This window comes from Melospiza melodia, chromosome 3 (genome assembly GCF_035770615.1).
Source record: "Melospiza melodia melodia isolate bMelMel2 chromosome 3, bMelMel2.pri, whole genome shotgun sequence".
NCBI classification, from domain to species: Eukaryota; Metazoa; Chordata; class Aves; order Passeriformes; family Passerellidae; genus Melospiza; species Melospiza melodia.
In genome coordinates, this window is record NC_086196.1 from 138,931,073 (window position 1) to 138,946,608 (window position 15,536).

Genomic DNA, 15,536 nt, shown 5'->3' on the forward strand with positions numbered 1-15,536 from the left:
CACTCCATATCCCCATCACCACCCCATATCCCCATCCCTATCCCATATCCCCACCCCATATCCCTATCCTTTATCCCCATCCCCACCCCATATCCCCATCCCCACCCCACATCCTCACCCCATATCTCCATCCCATATCCCCATCCCATACCCCATCCTACATCCCCATCCCGTAATCTCCATCCTCGTCCCCATCCCATATCCCTCATCCTCATCCCATACCCCCACCCCATATCCCCCTCCCATATCCCCATCCCCATCCCAAATCCCCACTCCACATCCTCATCCCCATTTTTCTGGGAAGGGCCTGCACACCCACCTGTGCCCATTTTGGGACACAAATCCGCCCCAAAATCCACCTCAAATTCCACCCCAAAATTCACCCTAAAATCCACCCAAAATCCAGCCCTAAATCCATCCCAAAATACCTGAGGGATTTTATTCCCACTGGAGCTGTTTCATCCCCCCCACCCCGATCCTCCCAGAACATCGGGGCCACCTCCCTTGGGGTGCCCCAGGACATTCCCAGGGCATCCCAGGTTATCCCTGAGCTCCAGACCCCCCTTTCCACTGTAGGTCCCCCTTTTTGCATAACCCCACCCCATATCCCCATCCCCATCCCAAATCCACACTCCACATCCTCATCCCCATTTTTCTGGGAAGGGCCTGGACACCCATCCCTGCCCATTTTGGGACACAAATCCACCCCCAAAATCCACCTCAAAATCCGCCCCGAAATCCACCTCAAAATCCACCCCAAATCCCCCCAAAATCTATCCCAAAATTCCCTGCAAAATCCACCCCAAAATCCACCCCAAAATCGACCCCAAATCCACCCCTAAATCCAGCCCTAAATCCACTCCTAAATCCACCCACAAATCCAGCCCTAAATCCACCCCAAATCCACCGCAAAATCCATCCAAAGTTCACCCCAACACCCACCCCAACACCTACCTCAACATCCACCCCTAAACCCACTTCAAAATCCACCCAAAATCCACCCCCAAATCTACCCCTAAAATCCACCCCAACATCCACCCCAAAATCGAACTCCTAAATCCACCCCAAAATCCATCCCAACATCCACCCCAACATCCACCCCAAAATCCACCCAAAATCCACCCCAAAATCCACCCCAAACTCCACCCAAAATCCACTCCAACATCCACCCCAAACTCCACCCCTAAATCCCCCCAAAATCCACCCCAAAACTCACCCCAAACTCCACCCAAAATCCACCCCAAAATCCCCCAAAATCCACCCCAAACTCCACCCAAAATCCACCCCAAAGCCACCCCAAAATTCACCCAAAATCCACCCCAAACTCCACCCAAAATCCACTCCAACATCCACCCCAAACTCCACCCCTAAATCCCCCCAAAATCCACCCCAAAATTCATCCCAAAATCCCCCCCAAATCCACCCCCAAATCCACCCTAACATTCATCCCAAAATCCACCCGTAAATCCACCCAAAATCCACCCCGCAATCCCTGAGGGATTTTTATCCGGACCCCCCTTCCCGCTGCGGGCCCCCCCTTTTCCAGGGAGAGGCACGGGGAGGGGGGGCGGGAAGGGGCCTGGCGGGGCCCCAGAATCCAAGGAAAAATTGCCAGTTTTGGCGCAAACAGGGAGCTTGGCCGGCGCCGGGATTTTCCATGACTCCATCCCGACCCCCCCGGCCGCGGGAGGCGCTGGGGGAGGGGGAATCCGGCACCCCCCACACCCCAAAAAATCCGGGGTGGGGGGGACCCCACTGCGGAGCCGAGTCCCTTTGGGAATGGCGCGGGAATGTGGGGGGATGTGGGAACGAAGGAGGGGATCAGGGTCTGGCCCCACATCCAACCCCATCCACCCAAATCCTGCTGGGAATGGGGGGTCCTGGGGGTCCCTGATCTTTGGGGTCACATGGGGGGATCCTGGAATGTTCCAGAACCGCCCTCCTATGGAATGGGACCCCGCTTTTCCAGGGGAAATATGGGAGAAGGGGGGAGATGGAGCAGAGGGGATGGAGGTGTGGGTGCGTGGGTGGGTGGGTGGATGGATGGATGGATGGATGGATGGATGGATGGATGGATGGATGGATGGATGGATGGATGGATGGATGGATGGATGGATGGATGATGGATGGATGGATGGATGGATGGATGGATGGATGGATGGATGGATGGATGGATCAATGGATGGATGGATGGATGATGGGTGGATGGATGGATGGATGGATGGATGGATGGATGGATGGATGGATGATGGATGGATGATGGATGGATGGATGGATGGATGGATGGATGGATGGATGGATGGATGGATGGATGGATGGATGGATGATGGATGGATGGATCCATGGATGGATGGATGGATCCATGGATGGATCCATGGATGGATGATGGATGGATGGATGGATGGATGGATGGATGGATGGATGGATGATGGATGGATGGATGGATGGATGGATGGATGGATGGATGATAGATGGATGGATGGATGGATGGATGGATGGATGGATGGATGGATGGATGGATGATAGATGGATGGATGGATGGATGGATGGATGGATGGATGGATGGATGGATGGATGGATGCATGGATGGATGCATGGATGGATGGGTGGGTGCACGGATGGATGGATGGATGGATGGATGGATGGATGGATGGATGGATGGATGGGTGGGTGCATGGATGGATGGATGGATGGATGATGGATGGATGATGGATGGATGATGGATGGATGATGGATGGATGGATGGATGGATGGATGCATGGATGGATGGGTGGGTGCATGGATGGATGCATGGATGGATGGATGGATGGATGGATCCAAGGAGAACTGGGACATGGCCAGTCAGGATTTTGGGAATGCCAGGGGTCCCTCCAGCTCTTCATTCCCAGTTCAGCCCATCCCAGATCCCATCCCTCTGCTCTGGCTGCAGGAGGTGTCCCCATGTCCTGTGACCCCCAGCCCCACCCAGGGATTTTGGTGTCCCCATGTCCCCTCCTGTGTCCCCCAGCCCCATCCAGGCATTTTGGTGGCCCTGCATGACCCAGGTGTCCCCCAGCCCGTGTCCCCCTGCCCATGTCCCCATGCCTGTGTCCCCTGGCCATGTCCCCCTGCCCGTGTCCCCCTGCCCGTGTCCCCCTGCCTGTGTCCCCTGGCCGTGTCCCTCGGTGCCAGCTCCGTGTTTTCCAGGACATTTTTTCCTGGAATTCCGCTGTCCCCAGCACCTGCTGCGTTCCCAGCCGCCATCTCCAGGCACGTTTGCTCTCCCCGGGCACGCGGGGGTCTCTGGGGACAGCTGTGTCCCCTCCCCCCGCCTGGGGACAGCTGGGGTGGCCCCAGCACTGGGAATAATGGAATCTTTACTGGGAGCAGCGGGATCCTTACTGGGAACAGTGGGATCCTTACTGGGAACAGTGGGATCCCTACTGGAAACAGTGGGATCATACTGGGAACAGTGGGATTCTTACTGGGAACAGTGGGATTCTTACTGGGAACAGTGGGATTCTTACTGGGAGCAGTGGGATCCTTACTGGGAACAGTGGGATCCTTACTGGGAGCAATGGGATCATACTGGGGACAGTGGGATCCTCACTGGGAGCAATGGGACAATGATCCTTACTGGGAACAGTGAGATCCTTACTGGGAACAGTGGGATCCTTACTGGGAGCAATGGGACAATGATAAACTACTGGGAACAATAGGATCCTTACTGGGAACAGCGGGATCATACTGGGATCAGTGGGATTCTTACTGGGAACAGTGGGATCATACTGGGAACAGTGGGATTCTTACTGGGAACAGTGGGATTCTTACTGGGAACAGTAGGATCTTCAATGGAGACAGCAGGATCTTTACTGGGAACAGCAGGATCCTTACTGGGAACAGTGGGATCCCTACTGGAAACAGTGGGATCATACTGGGAACAGTGGGATCTTTACTGGAGACAGTGGGATTCCTACTGGGAACAACAGGATCCTTACTGGGAAAAGCGAGATCCTTGCTGGGAGCAGCGGGATTCTTACTGGGAACAGTGTGATCCTTACTGGGAGCAGAAGGATCCTTACTGGGAATAGCCAGATCCTTACTTGGAGCAGCGGGATCCTCACTGGGAGCAATGGGACAATGATCCCTACTGGGAGCAGATGCTGATCCTTACTGGGAGCAGTGGGATATGAGGAAGGGCTGGCACGAGGAGACTGCTTCCTTCCTCTGTCCCTGCTCCCTGAATGCCATCCCCTGCTTCCCTGAATTCCCTGTCCAGGTTCCCTAAACCCCCTGCCCCATTCCCTGCATCCCCTGCCCCATTCTCCACATCCCCTGCCCCATTCCCTACATCCCTTGCCCCACTCCCTACATTCCCTGCCCCATTCCCTACATCCCCTGCCCCATTCTCCACATCCCCTGCCCCATTCCCTGCATCCCCTGCCCCATTCTCCACATCCCCTGCCCCATTCCCTACATCCCCTGCCCCATTCTCCACATCCCCTGCCCCATTCCCTACATCCCCTGCCCCATTCTCCACATCCCCTGCCCCATTCCCTACATCCCTTGCCCACTCCCTACATTCCCTGCCCCATTCCCTGAGTCTCCCTGTCCCTGCTCCCTGAATCCCATCCCCTTCTTCCCTGAATTCCCTGTCCGGATTCCCTAAACCCCTTTCCCCATTCCCTGCATCCTCTGCCCCATTCCCTGCATCCCCTGCCCTGCCCCATTCCCTAAACCTCCTGCCCATTCCCTGAATCTCCCTGAATCCCATCCCCTGCTTTCCTGATTTCCCTGTCCAGGTTCCCTAAACCCCCTGCCCCATTCCCAAAACCCCCTGCCTCATTCCCTAAATCCCCCTGCCCCATTCCCCAAACCCCCTGCCCCATTCCCCAAACCCCCTGCCCCATTCCCTAAACCCCCTGCCCCATTCCCCAAACCCCCTGCCCCATTCCCTAAACCCCCTGCCCCATTCTCTGCATCCCCTGCCCCACTCCCCAAACCCCCTGCCCCATTCCCTAAACCCCCTGCCCCATTCCCCAAACCCCCTGCCCCATTCCCTAAACCCCCTGCCCCGTTCCCCAAACCCCCTGCCCCATTCCCTAAACCCCCTGCCCCATTCTCTGCATCCCCTGCCCCACTCCCCAAACCCCCTGCCCCATTCCCTAAACCCCCTGCCCCATTCCCCAAACCCCCTGCCCCATTCCCCAAACCCCCTGCCCCATTCCCTAAACCCCCTGCCCCATTCTCTGCATCCCCTGCCCCACTCCCCAAACCCCCTGCCTCATTCCCTAAACCCCCTGCCCCACTCCCTGCATCCCCTGCCCCATTCCCCAAACCCCCTGCCCTGTTCCCTGCCCCGTTCCCTGCTCCATTCCCTGCCCCTCATCCCCACCCCACCCTCCCATCCCCATTCCCGCAGATCCTTCCCTGCCCTCCCAGCCCTCCCAGCCGTGTGCCCTCCTCCCCCTGCCCGTTCCCGTTCCCGCAGCTGTCCCGCTAATCCCGGCCATCCATCGCCCCGACAGCCGGGATCCGCTCCAGGCCCGGGGCCAGCCCTGCACCTGCTCCGGGGCCGGATCCAGCCCCGCTCCTCCGGCCCTAAAAAGGCCAGGATCGGCCGCGTTCCTGCGGGACGTGTCATCCTCCCTCCCTGGGGACACGATCCCTGCTCCCGGCCCTGCCCGCAGCGGGATCCCGGCCCCGCTCGGCTCCAGGGACACCCCTGGGAGCCGGGAAGGGCCGGGGGGCAGGAGGTGGGGAAGGAGCCGGAATTCCAGGCGTTATTCCCGGCGGATTTCCCGGCTGGGACGTGCCCTCCTCTCCAACACAATTTCCAGCCACCCGTGGGACCCGGAGGGATTTGGGGGTCACCCTCTGTGCCGCTTTTCCGGGGTTTTCCCTCTCCTGCCATTCCCGACCTTCCCCCCACCCTCAGACGTGCCGGAGCTCAGGCAGCTCCTGCTAAAACCGGGAACGGGGGGGGATCGGGGGATTGACCGACGCTTGGAGAGCTCATAAACTCCCTTCCCTGGGGAAAGGGCGCTAAAAATAGCTCCGGGAGGCCGGGGAGGGATGGAGAGGCTGGAGGGGGCTGGAGAGGGCAGGAAAGGGCAGGAGGATGCTCAGGGAGGATTTTGAAGAGGCACCCGTGAGCACTGCGGGAGGCTCCTTCCCAAAATCCATCCCGAACAGCCGGAAAGGGGATTTGGGAATTGCTGGGGAGGGGATGGTGAAGGGCGGGATGAGGACTTGGGGTGTGGTATGGGAGAGAGAATGAGGAGCTGGGAGAGAGGGACACGAGGAACAGGGAGAGAGGGACATGAGGAACAGGGAGAGGGGAACATGAGGAACAGGGAGAGAGGGACACGAGGAACAGGGAGAGAAGGACACGAGGAACAGGGAGAGAAGGACACGAGGAACAGGGAGAGAAGGACACAGGGAGAGAGGGACACAGGGATGGGACACGAGGAGCCGGGAGAGAGGGACACGAAGAACAGGGAGAGAGGGACACGAGGAGCTCAGAGAGAGGGACACAAGGAGCTGGGAGAGAGGGATATGAGGAGCTCTGAGAGAGGGACATGAGGAACAAGGAAGGGACATGAGGAACAGGGAGAGAGGGACATGAGGAACAGGGAGAGGGACACGAGGAGCTGGGAGAGAGGGACACGAGGAACAGGGAGAGAGGGACACGAGGAGCTGGGAGATGGACACAAGGAGCTGGGAGAGAGGGACTTGAGGAGTTGGGAGAGAGGGACATGAGGAACAGGGAGAGAGGCACATGAGGAACATGGAGAGGGGTACATGAAGAGCGGGAGAGAGGGACACAGGGCTGGGACATGAGGAGCTGGGAGAGAGGGACATGAGGAACAAGGAAGGGACATGAAGAACAGCGAGAGAAGGACACAAGGAGGAGGGAGAGAGGGACACAGGGAAGGGACATGAGGAGCTGGGAGAGAGGGACATGAGGAGCAGGGAGAGAGGGACATGAAGAACAGGGAGAGGGACACGAGGAGCAGGGAGAGAGGGACACGAGGAGCAGGGAGAGAGGGATACAAGGAGCAGGGAGAGGGACACGAGGAGCTGGGAGGGAGGGACACAAAGAGCTGGGAGAAGAGGGACACAGGGAAGGGATGTGAGGAACAAAGAGAGAGGGACATGAAGAATAAGGAAGGGACACAAGGAACAGGGAGAGAGGGACATGAGGAGCAGGGAGAGAGAGACAAGGAGTTGGAAGAGAGGGACACGAGGAGCTGGGAGAGAGGGACACGAGGAGCTGGGAGGGAGGGACACAAAGAGCTGGGAGACGAGGGACACAGGGAAGGGACATGAGGAACAGGGAGAGAGGGACATGAGGAACAAGGAGAGAGGGACATGAAGAATAAGGAAGGGACACAAGGAACAGGGAGAGAGGGACATGAGGAGCAGGGAGAGAGAGACAAGGAGTTGGAAGAGAGGGACACGAGGAGCTGGGAGAGGGGGACGTGAGGAGATGGGAGGGAGGGACACAGGGAAGGGACATGAGGAACAGGGAGAGAGGGACACAGGGAACTGGATGGGACAAGGGAAAGGACACAATGAAGTGGGAGGGGTCACAGGGAGCAGGGAGTGACACGAGGAACAGGGAAGGGACAAGAGGAATGGGAAGGACATGAGGAACAGGGATAGAGGGACACAGGGAAGGGACAGGAGGAACAGGGAGTGACATGAGGAATAGGGAGGGGACACAAGGAACAGGGTGGGGGCACAAAAAGCAGGGTTGGATCGGGGATGCTCTCAGGTAATGTTCAGGTCATGCTTCAGGTGATGCTTCTGTGATGCTGCAGTGATCTTCAGGTGCTTCTCAGGTGATGCTGCCAGGTGATTCTCTCAGGTGTTACTCTCTGGTGATGCTCAGGTGATGCTCTGGTGATGTTCATGTGATGCTCCAGTGATGCTCAGGAAATGCTCAGGGGGTGCTCAGGGGATGATTTCAGGCGTTGCTCTGCAGCGATGTCCAGATGATGCTCCCAGGTGACTCTCCCCAGGTGTTTCTCAGGTGAGGCTTGAGCGAGGCTGCAGTGATGCTCTCAGGTGGTGCTCAGGGAACACTCCAGTGGTGCTGCTCAGGTGATGTTCCAGTGATGCTCAGGTGACATCTCAGAGATGCTCTCCAGTGATGCTCTCTCTCAGGTGATGTTCTAGTGATGGTCAGATGGCGCTCAGGTGATGTTTTCTGGTGGTGCTCTGCCATGATAACCCCAGGTGCTGCTCAGGTCATGCTCTGGTGATGTTTGCTGGTGATGCTCTCAGGTGTTTGCCAGGTGATTCCCGGGTGTATCACAGGTGTTTCCCAGGTGCTGCTCTGTGATGCCCCAGTGATGATTTTTGGTGATGCTCAGGTGTTGCTCTCCAGACATGATCTCAGATGCCACTCTCAGGTGTTGCCCTGTATCCCATGATTCCCCTTCCATCAATTCCCTCCCATGGCTTCCCTCTCCATGAATTCCTTCCCATGGATTCCATCCCCATGGATTCCCTCTCCATGGATTCCTTCCCATGGATTCCTTCTCCATGGATTCCCTCTCCATGGATTCCTTCCCATGGATTCCATCCCCATGGATTCCTTCCCATGGATTCCATCCCCATGGATTCCCTCTCCATGGATTCCTTCCCATGGATTCCTTCCCATGGATTCCATCCCCATGGATTCCTTCTCCATGGATTCCCTCTCCATGGATTCCTTCCCATGGATTCCATCCCCATGGATTCCTTCCCATGGATTGCCTCTCCATGGATTCCCTCTCCATGGATTCCTTCCCATGGATTCCATCCCCATGGATTCCCTCTCCATGGATTCCTTCCCATGGATTCCTTCCCATGGATTCCCTCTCCATGGATTCCCTCTCCATGGATTCCTTCCCATGGATTCCATCCCCATGGATTCCTTCCCATGGATTGCCCCTCATGGATTCCCTCTCCATGGATTCCTTCCCATGGATTCCATCCCCATGGATTCCCTCTCCATGGATTCCTTCCCATGGATTCCTTCCCATGGATTCCCTCTCCATGGATTCCCTCTCCATGGATTCCTTCCCATGGATTCCATCGCCATGGATTCCCTCTCCAAGGATTCCTTCTCCATGGATTCCTTCCCATTGATTCCTTCCCATGGATTCCTTCTCCATGGATTCCTTCTCCATGGATTCCCTCTCCATGGATTCCTTCCCATGGATTGCCTCTCATGGATTCCCTCTCCATGGATTCCTTCCCATGGATTACCCCTCATGGATTCCCTCTCCATGGATTCCTTCCCATGGATTCCTTCCCATGGATTCCCTCTCCATGGATTCCTTCCCATGGATTGCCCCTCATGGATTCCCTCTCCATGGATTCCTTCCCATGGATTCCCTCTCCATGGATTCCTTCCCATGGATTCCATCCCCATGGATTCCCTCTCCATGGATTTCTTCCCATGGATTCCTTCCCATGGATTCCCTCTCCATGGATTCCTTCCCATGGATTCCCTCTCCATGGATTCCTTCCCATGGATTTCCTCTCCATCGATTCCATCCCATCGATTCCCTCCCACGGATTCCATCCCCACACAAAGAGGATCCCATGGCAGCTCCTCCTTGGACGTGATCCCACGGTCCCGATTTTCCCCTTGCTCCAGCTTCATCTGTGTCCTCCCGAAGGTGGCAGTGAGGGGGACTCAGGATTGGGATTTGGGACCCAGGATCAGCCGCCCTCAGCATTCCCAAAGGTTTGGGGGTGTTCTGGGATCATGGCCGGGACAGGCCTTGGAAAAGGGGCCCAGGAATGCTCTGAGTCCAAAGGAAGAGGTTTGGAGTCTCCTTCCTGTTCCTGCCTGCTCCTAGTTTTCCTGGGAAAGGAAAAGGAAAAGGAAAAGGAAAAGGAAAAGGAAAAGGAAAAGGAAAAGGAAAAGGAAAAGGAAAAGGAAAAGGAAAAGGAAAAGGAAAAGGAAAAGGAAAAGGAAAAGGAAAAGGAAAAGGAAAAGGAGGAGAGGGACAGGGACAGGAAAAGGAAAAGGAGGAGAGGGACGGGGACAGGAAAAGGGGCAGGAAGAGGGAGCAGCTGGTTCCTGCCACCCCCATCCAAGGCCTGCGCTGGCCCTGCCCCTGGCATCCCAGGGTCCATCCGGGAGAGCCGATCCGTGGGCACGGAGCGGGATAAATCCCATCAGCAGCGGTGTGGGATTACGGGAGCACAGCTGTTCCCGGGCTGGATGCGGATGCAGCCCCCGGATGGCGGGAACTGGGGCACCAGGACAGGGGACGGGGGTGACAGGGGACAGACAGAGTGCTCAGCCCTGCTGACCACCAAAATCCCTGATTTCCCCATCTCCAGTGAGTCTGGGATGGGAATTTTGGGAATTTTCCCAAACCCAGGCATGGGGAAGGTGCCCCCACCCAAGGGTTCACCCAAACATTGTCACTGGCACAGCGTTCCCAGAGAAGCTGTGGCTGCCCCTGGATAACTGGAAATGTCCAAGGAAATGTTGGAGGGAGCTTGGAACAACAACCTGGGATGGTGGAAGGAGTTGGGGTTGGAAGAGGATGGGATTTGAGGTCCCTCCCCACCCAAACCACCCCGTGATTCCATGAAAAAGGACACTCAGAATCCGTTCACAGGGATTTTTATGGAAAAGGGAGGTAAAGGGGAGAGAGACCATTCCTGGAGTCCTGAGAGTCCAAGTGAAGCCTTTCATTCCTAAAACTCTTTCTAGGAGAGGAGTTAGGGTGGGGATGGATCCAATCCCGGGCTGGGAGAGCTGGGAATGTGCAGCTGGATCAGGGAAGGGTCCAGGGAATCCTTGGAGCCTTTTCCAGAGGGAAAGGAGAGCTGGGATTGGGCAAGGGCTGGAGGGGCAGGAGGCAGGGAATGGCTTCCAGTGGGAAAGGGGAGCTTGGGATGGTGGGATCTTGGGAAGGGATTCCTGGCTGGGCTGGAATTCCCAGAGAATCCCTGGGAGCATCCAAGAGTGAATTTGGATCACCCAGGTATCATGGGAGGTGTCAGGCTTGGAATGGGATGAACTCTAAGCCCCCCTCCCTTCCCTCACTTTGGGATCCCCCACCTCTCCCACCCTCCCCACCGACATTCCCCACTCCCCATTCCCTCCGGGATGGCTGATCCGACCCCTCTCTCCCTCTCCCCGCAGGCTACGGGCACGCGGCGCCCAGCACGGACGGCGGGAAGGTTTTCTGCATGCTCTACGCGCTGCTGGGCATCCCCCTGACCCTGGTGATGTTCCAGAGCCTGGGCGAGCGCATCAACACCCTGGTGCGCTCGCTGCTGCGCCGCCTCAAGAAGCGCCTGGGCATGCGGCGGCCGGAGGTGTCCATGGCCAACATGGTGACCATCGGCTTCTTCTCGTGCGTCAGCACGCTCTGCATCGGCGCCGCTGCCTTCTCGCACTACGAGAACTGGAGCTTCTTCCAGGCCTACTACTACTGCTTCATCACGCTGACCACCATCGGCTTCGGCGACTACGTGGCGCTGCAGAAGGACCACGCGCTGCAGACGCAGCCGCAGTACGTGGCCTTCAGCTTCGTCTACATCCTCACGGGGCTGACGGTCATCGGCGCCTTCCTCAACCTGGTGGTGCTGCGCTTCATGACCATGAACGCCGAGGACGAGCGCCGCGACGCCGAGCAGCGGGCGCTGCTGGGCCGGGGCGCTCGCTCCGGAGCCGTGGCCGCCGTCCCCGAGGCCGCCGCGGTGGCCCCGGCCGAGAGCGGCTTCAGGAACGTCTACGCCGAGGTGCTGCACTTCCAGTCGGTGTGCTCGTGCCTGTGGTACAAGAGCCGCGAGAAGCTGCAGTATTCCATCCCCATGATCATTCCCAGGGATTTGTCCAGCTCGGACACGGGCGTGGAGCGCAGCCACTCGTCGCCCGCGCGCTGCCCCGAGACTCCGGAGCACCGGTGCTTCTGCCGCTCCCGGCGCTCCGCCATCAGCTCCGTGTCCACCGGGCTCCAGAGCCTGGCGGCGTTCCCGGGGTTCGCCAAGAGACGCAGCTCCGTGTAGCCCCCATCGCGCCCTCCCATCCCGGATCCCTCCTGGAGCGGGAGGAAGCTGCTCCGGACTCGGGAATGACGCCGGAGCGGGGCCGTGCCCGTTGGCTCCGGAATGGATTTTAATTTAAAACCTCTTGGATTTTAATTTCACACACACACACACACACACACACACACACACAAAAACCACTCCTTGAAAATGTGAAACTTGGGAGAGCGGGAGAGCCTCGGAATTGAGGGGCACCTCCCACCGTGGGCAGCTCTGGATCCTCGGGAATTCCCCGGGAAGCGCAGAGGGACCCGACGGCCGCGGAAATCAGGCTAAGAGGGGCTTAGCCGGAGCTTTTCCACATCAGCCGCCCGCAAAAGCAGCCGGGAGTCACGTAGGCTGCTCCAAACCCTGGGATTTGGGGCTGTCTTAACCCAAATTCGTGGCGGGGCAGAGCTGGGAGTCCTCGGGATTTAGCGGGAATCATCCGTGGGAGCCCGGCTGATCCCACGGGATTTCCGTGCCCATCCACGCCGAGGGTCCGGGGATGGGGTTGTTCCCCTCAGGAAGGTGTCTGGGGAATATCTGGGATATTTTCCCATGGGATCCCCCATCTCCATCCTCCCCAGGGCTCCAGGGATGGAATTGTTCCTCCTGGGAAGGTATTTTGGGGACGATCTGGGGTATTTTCCCATGAGATCTCCATCTCCATCCTCCCCAGAGCTCCAGGGGTGGAATTATTTCCCTCAGAGTAGTTTGTTTGGGGATAATCAGGGTATTTTCCCTTGAGATCCCCATTTCTGTCCTCCTGAAGGCTCCAGGGATGGAATTGTTCCTCCTGGAATGGTATTTTGGAGACAGTTTGGGATATTTTCCCATGGGATCCCCATCTCCATCCTCTCCAAGGCACCAGGGATGGAATTATTTCCCTCAGAGTGTTTTTTTTGGGGACAATCTGGGATATTTTCCCGTGGGATCTCCAATCTCCATCTCCCCAGGGCTCCAGGGATGGAATTGTTCCTCCTGGGAAGGTATTTTGGGGACAATCTGGGATCTTTTCCCTTGGGATCCCCATTTTCATCCTCTCCAAAGCTCTGGGGGTAGAGCTGTTCCTTCTGGAATGGTATTTGGGGAAATCTGGGATATTTTCCCATGGGATCTCCATCTCCATCCTCCCCAAGACTTCAGGGGTGGAATTGTTCCTCCTGGGAAGGTATTTTGGGGGAAATTTGGGATCTTTTCCCTTGGGATCTCCATCTCCATCCTCCCCAAGGCTCCAGGGGTGGAATTATTCCCCTCAGGGAGGATTTTTTGGGATATTTTCCCATGGGATCCCCATCTCCATCCTCACCGGGACTCTGGGAATGGAACTGTTCCCTCGGGGAGGAACTTTGGGGGCAACTATCCCCCGGGATCCCCCTTCCCATCCTCGCCAGGACTCCGGGGATGGAATCTTTTCCCTCAGAGAGAAATCCGGGATGTTACAGCACTCCTCCATCCTTCCCTCCACACCCCTTCCCACCACCGCCCTCACTCCTGGGACACTCCCGGAATTCCCTGGGATACCCCGGGGGTCACCTCTGTCACCACCGCCCCGACAGGGAAGCAGAGCTTCCCTCCTTTCCCATTCCCGCCCTTCCAGGATGGAATTTTCCCCTCCCAGCACCCAAAGCCCCTCCAGGGGACACGGGGGGGACACAGAGGGGACACGGGGGGGACCCTCCTGGAGCGTTGGAGGTGGCAGGGGGGACTTGGGGGATGTTCCATCACCTTTCCAGAGAGGGGAAAAAAAGAATCCATGGATTTCTGATCCTCGAGCTGTACATTTGTCAGATTCCTGAGGATATTTATGACCAACGGCGCTATCGGTGGAATTCCAGAAGTATCCGCCGGAGAGGAGGCTCGGGGGACGCTTCCTGACGATTCCAGGGAGGAATTTCTGCATCTTCCTCACCCAGGGGTGCCCGATTCCCGCCGGGAAGGGTTCCCTGGTTCTCATGCCAAAGCCAACGTGTCCCGCGGGGTTCCATTCCTTGGAGAGAGAAATAAAGGATGGTTGGAAGCTCGGGAGTGTCTGGGCTCTTCCCAAAGGGTATGGAGAGGGAGGGGGCTGGGAAAGGAGGATCCCGATCCCCTGGGATCTCGCCTTTGCTTCCAGTAATTCCCTTGGGATTGGGAAAGGAGGGTCCTGATCCTCTGAGATCTCAGCTTTGCTTCCAGTAATTCCCTCAGGATCTGGGGAAGGAGGATCCCAATCCCCTGGGATCTCAGCTTTGCCTCCAGTAATTCCCTTGGGATTGGGAAAAGAGGGTCCTGATCCTCTGAGATCTCAGCTTTGCTTCCAGTAATTCCCTCAGGATCTGGGGAAGGAGGATCCCAATCCCCTGGGATCTCAGCTTTGCCTCCAGTAATTCCCTTGGGATTGGGAAAGGAGGGTCCTGATCCTCTGAGATCTCAGCTTTGCTTCCAGTAACTCCCTCAGGATCTGGGGAAGGAGGATCCCAATCCCCTGGGATCTCAGCTTTGCTACCCGTGAGGATGGGGAAAGGAGGATCCTGATCCCCTGGGATCCTGGCTTCGCTTCCTGTAATTCCCTCAGGATCTGGGAAAGGAAGATCCCTATCCTCTGAGATCTCAGCTTTGCTTCCAGTAATTCCCTCAGGATCTGGGGAAGGAGGATCCCGATCCCCTGGGATCCTGGCTTCGCTTCCTGTAATTCCCTTGGGATTGGAAAAGGAGGGCCCAGATCCTCTGGGATCTCGGCTTTGCCTCCAGTAATTCCCTTGGGATTGGGAAAGGAGGGCCCAGATCCTCTGGGATCTCGGCTTTGCCTCCAGTAATTCCCTTGGGATTGGAAAAGGAGGATCCCGATCCTCTGGGATCTTGGCTTTGTTTCCCATGAGGATTGGGAAAGGAGCGCCCTGATCCCCTGGGATCCTGGCTGTGCCTCCCGTAAATCCCTCCGGATCTGGGATCCATCCATCCATGGATCCATGGATCCATCCATCCATCCATCCATCCATCCATCCATCCATCCATCCATCATCCATCCATGGATACATCCATGGATCCATCCATCCATCCATCCATCCATCCATCCATCCATCCATCATCCATCCATGGATACATCCATGGATCCATCCATCCATCCATCCATCCATCCATCCATCCATCCATGGATACATCCATGGATCCATCCATCCATCCATCCATCCATCCATCCATCATCCATCCATCATCCATCCATCCGTCCATCCATCTCTCCATCCATCCATCATCCATCCATCATCCATCATCCATCCATCCATCCATCCATCCATCCATCCATCATCCATCCATCCATCCATCCATCCATCCATCCATCCATCCATCATCCATCCATCCATCCATCCATCCATCCATCCATCCATCATCCATCATCCATCCATCCATCCATCCATCCATCCATCCATCCATCCATCATCCATCCATCCATCCATCCATCCATCCATCCATCCATCCATCCATCCATCCATCCATCCATCCATCATCCATCCATCCATCCA

General features: G+C 57.0%; 1 protein-coding gene across 1 annotated transcript in view; it reads left to right on the top strand.

Annotated features, from left to right (window-relative positions):
* The window catches only part of KCNK3 (potassium two pore domain channel subfamily K member 3), a 29,351-nt gene extending 16,370 nt beyond the window's left edge, over positions 1-12,981 (top strand). Inside the window, exon 2 of the mRNA XM_063153218.1 lies at positions 11,144-12,981. Within this exon, the coding sequence (XP_063009288.1) occupies positions 11,144-12,012 (869 nt within the window). The 3' untranslated portion in view covers positions 12,013-12,981. The remainder of the gene's footprint in view (positions 1-11,143) is intronic.
* The last annotated feature ends 2,555 nt before the right edge of the window (positions 12,982-15,536 follow it).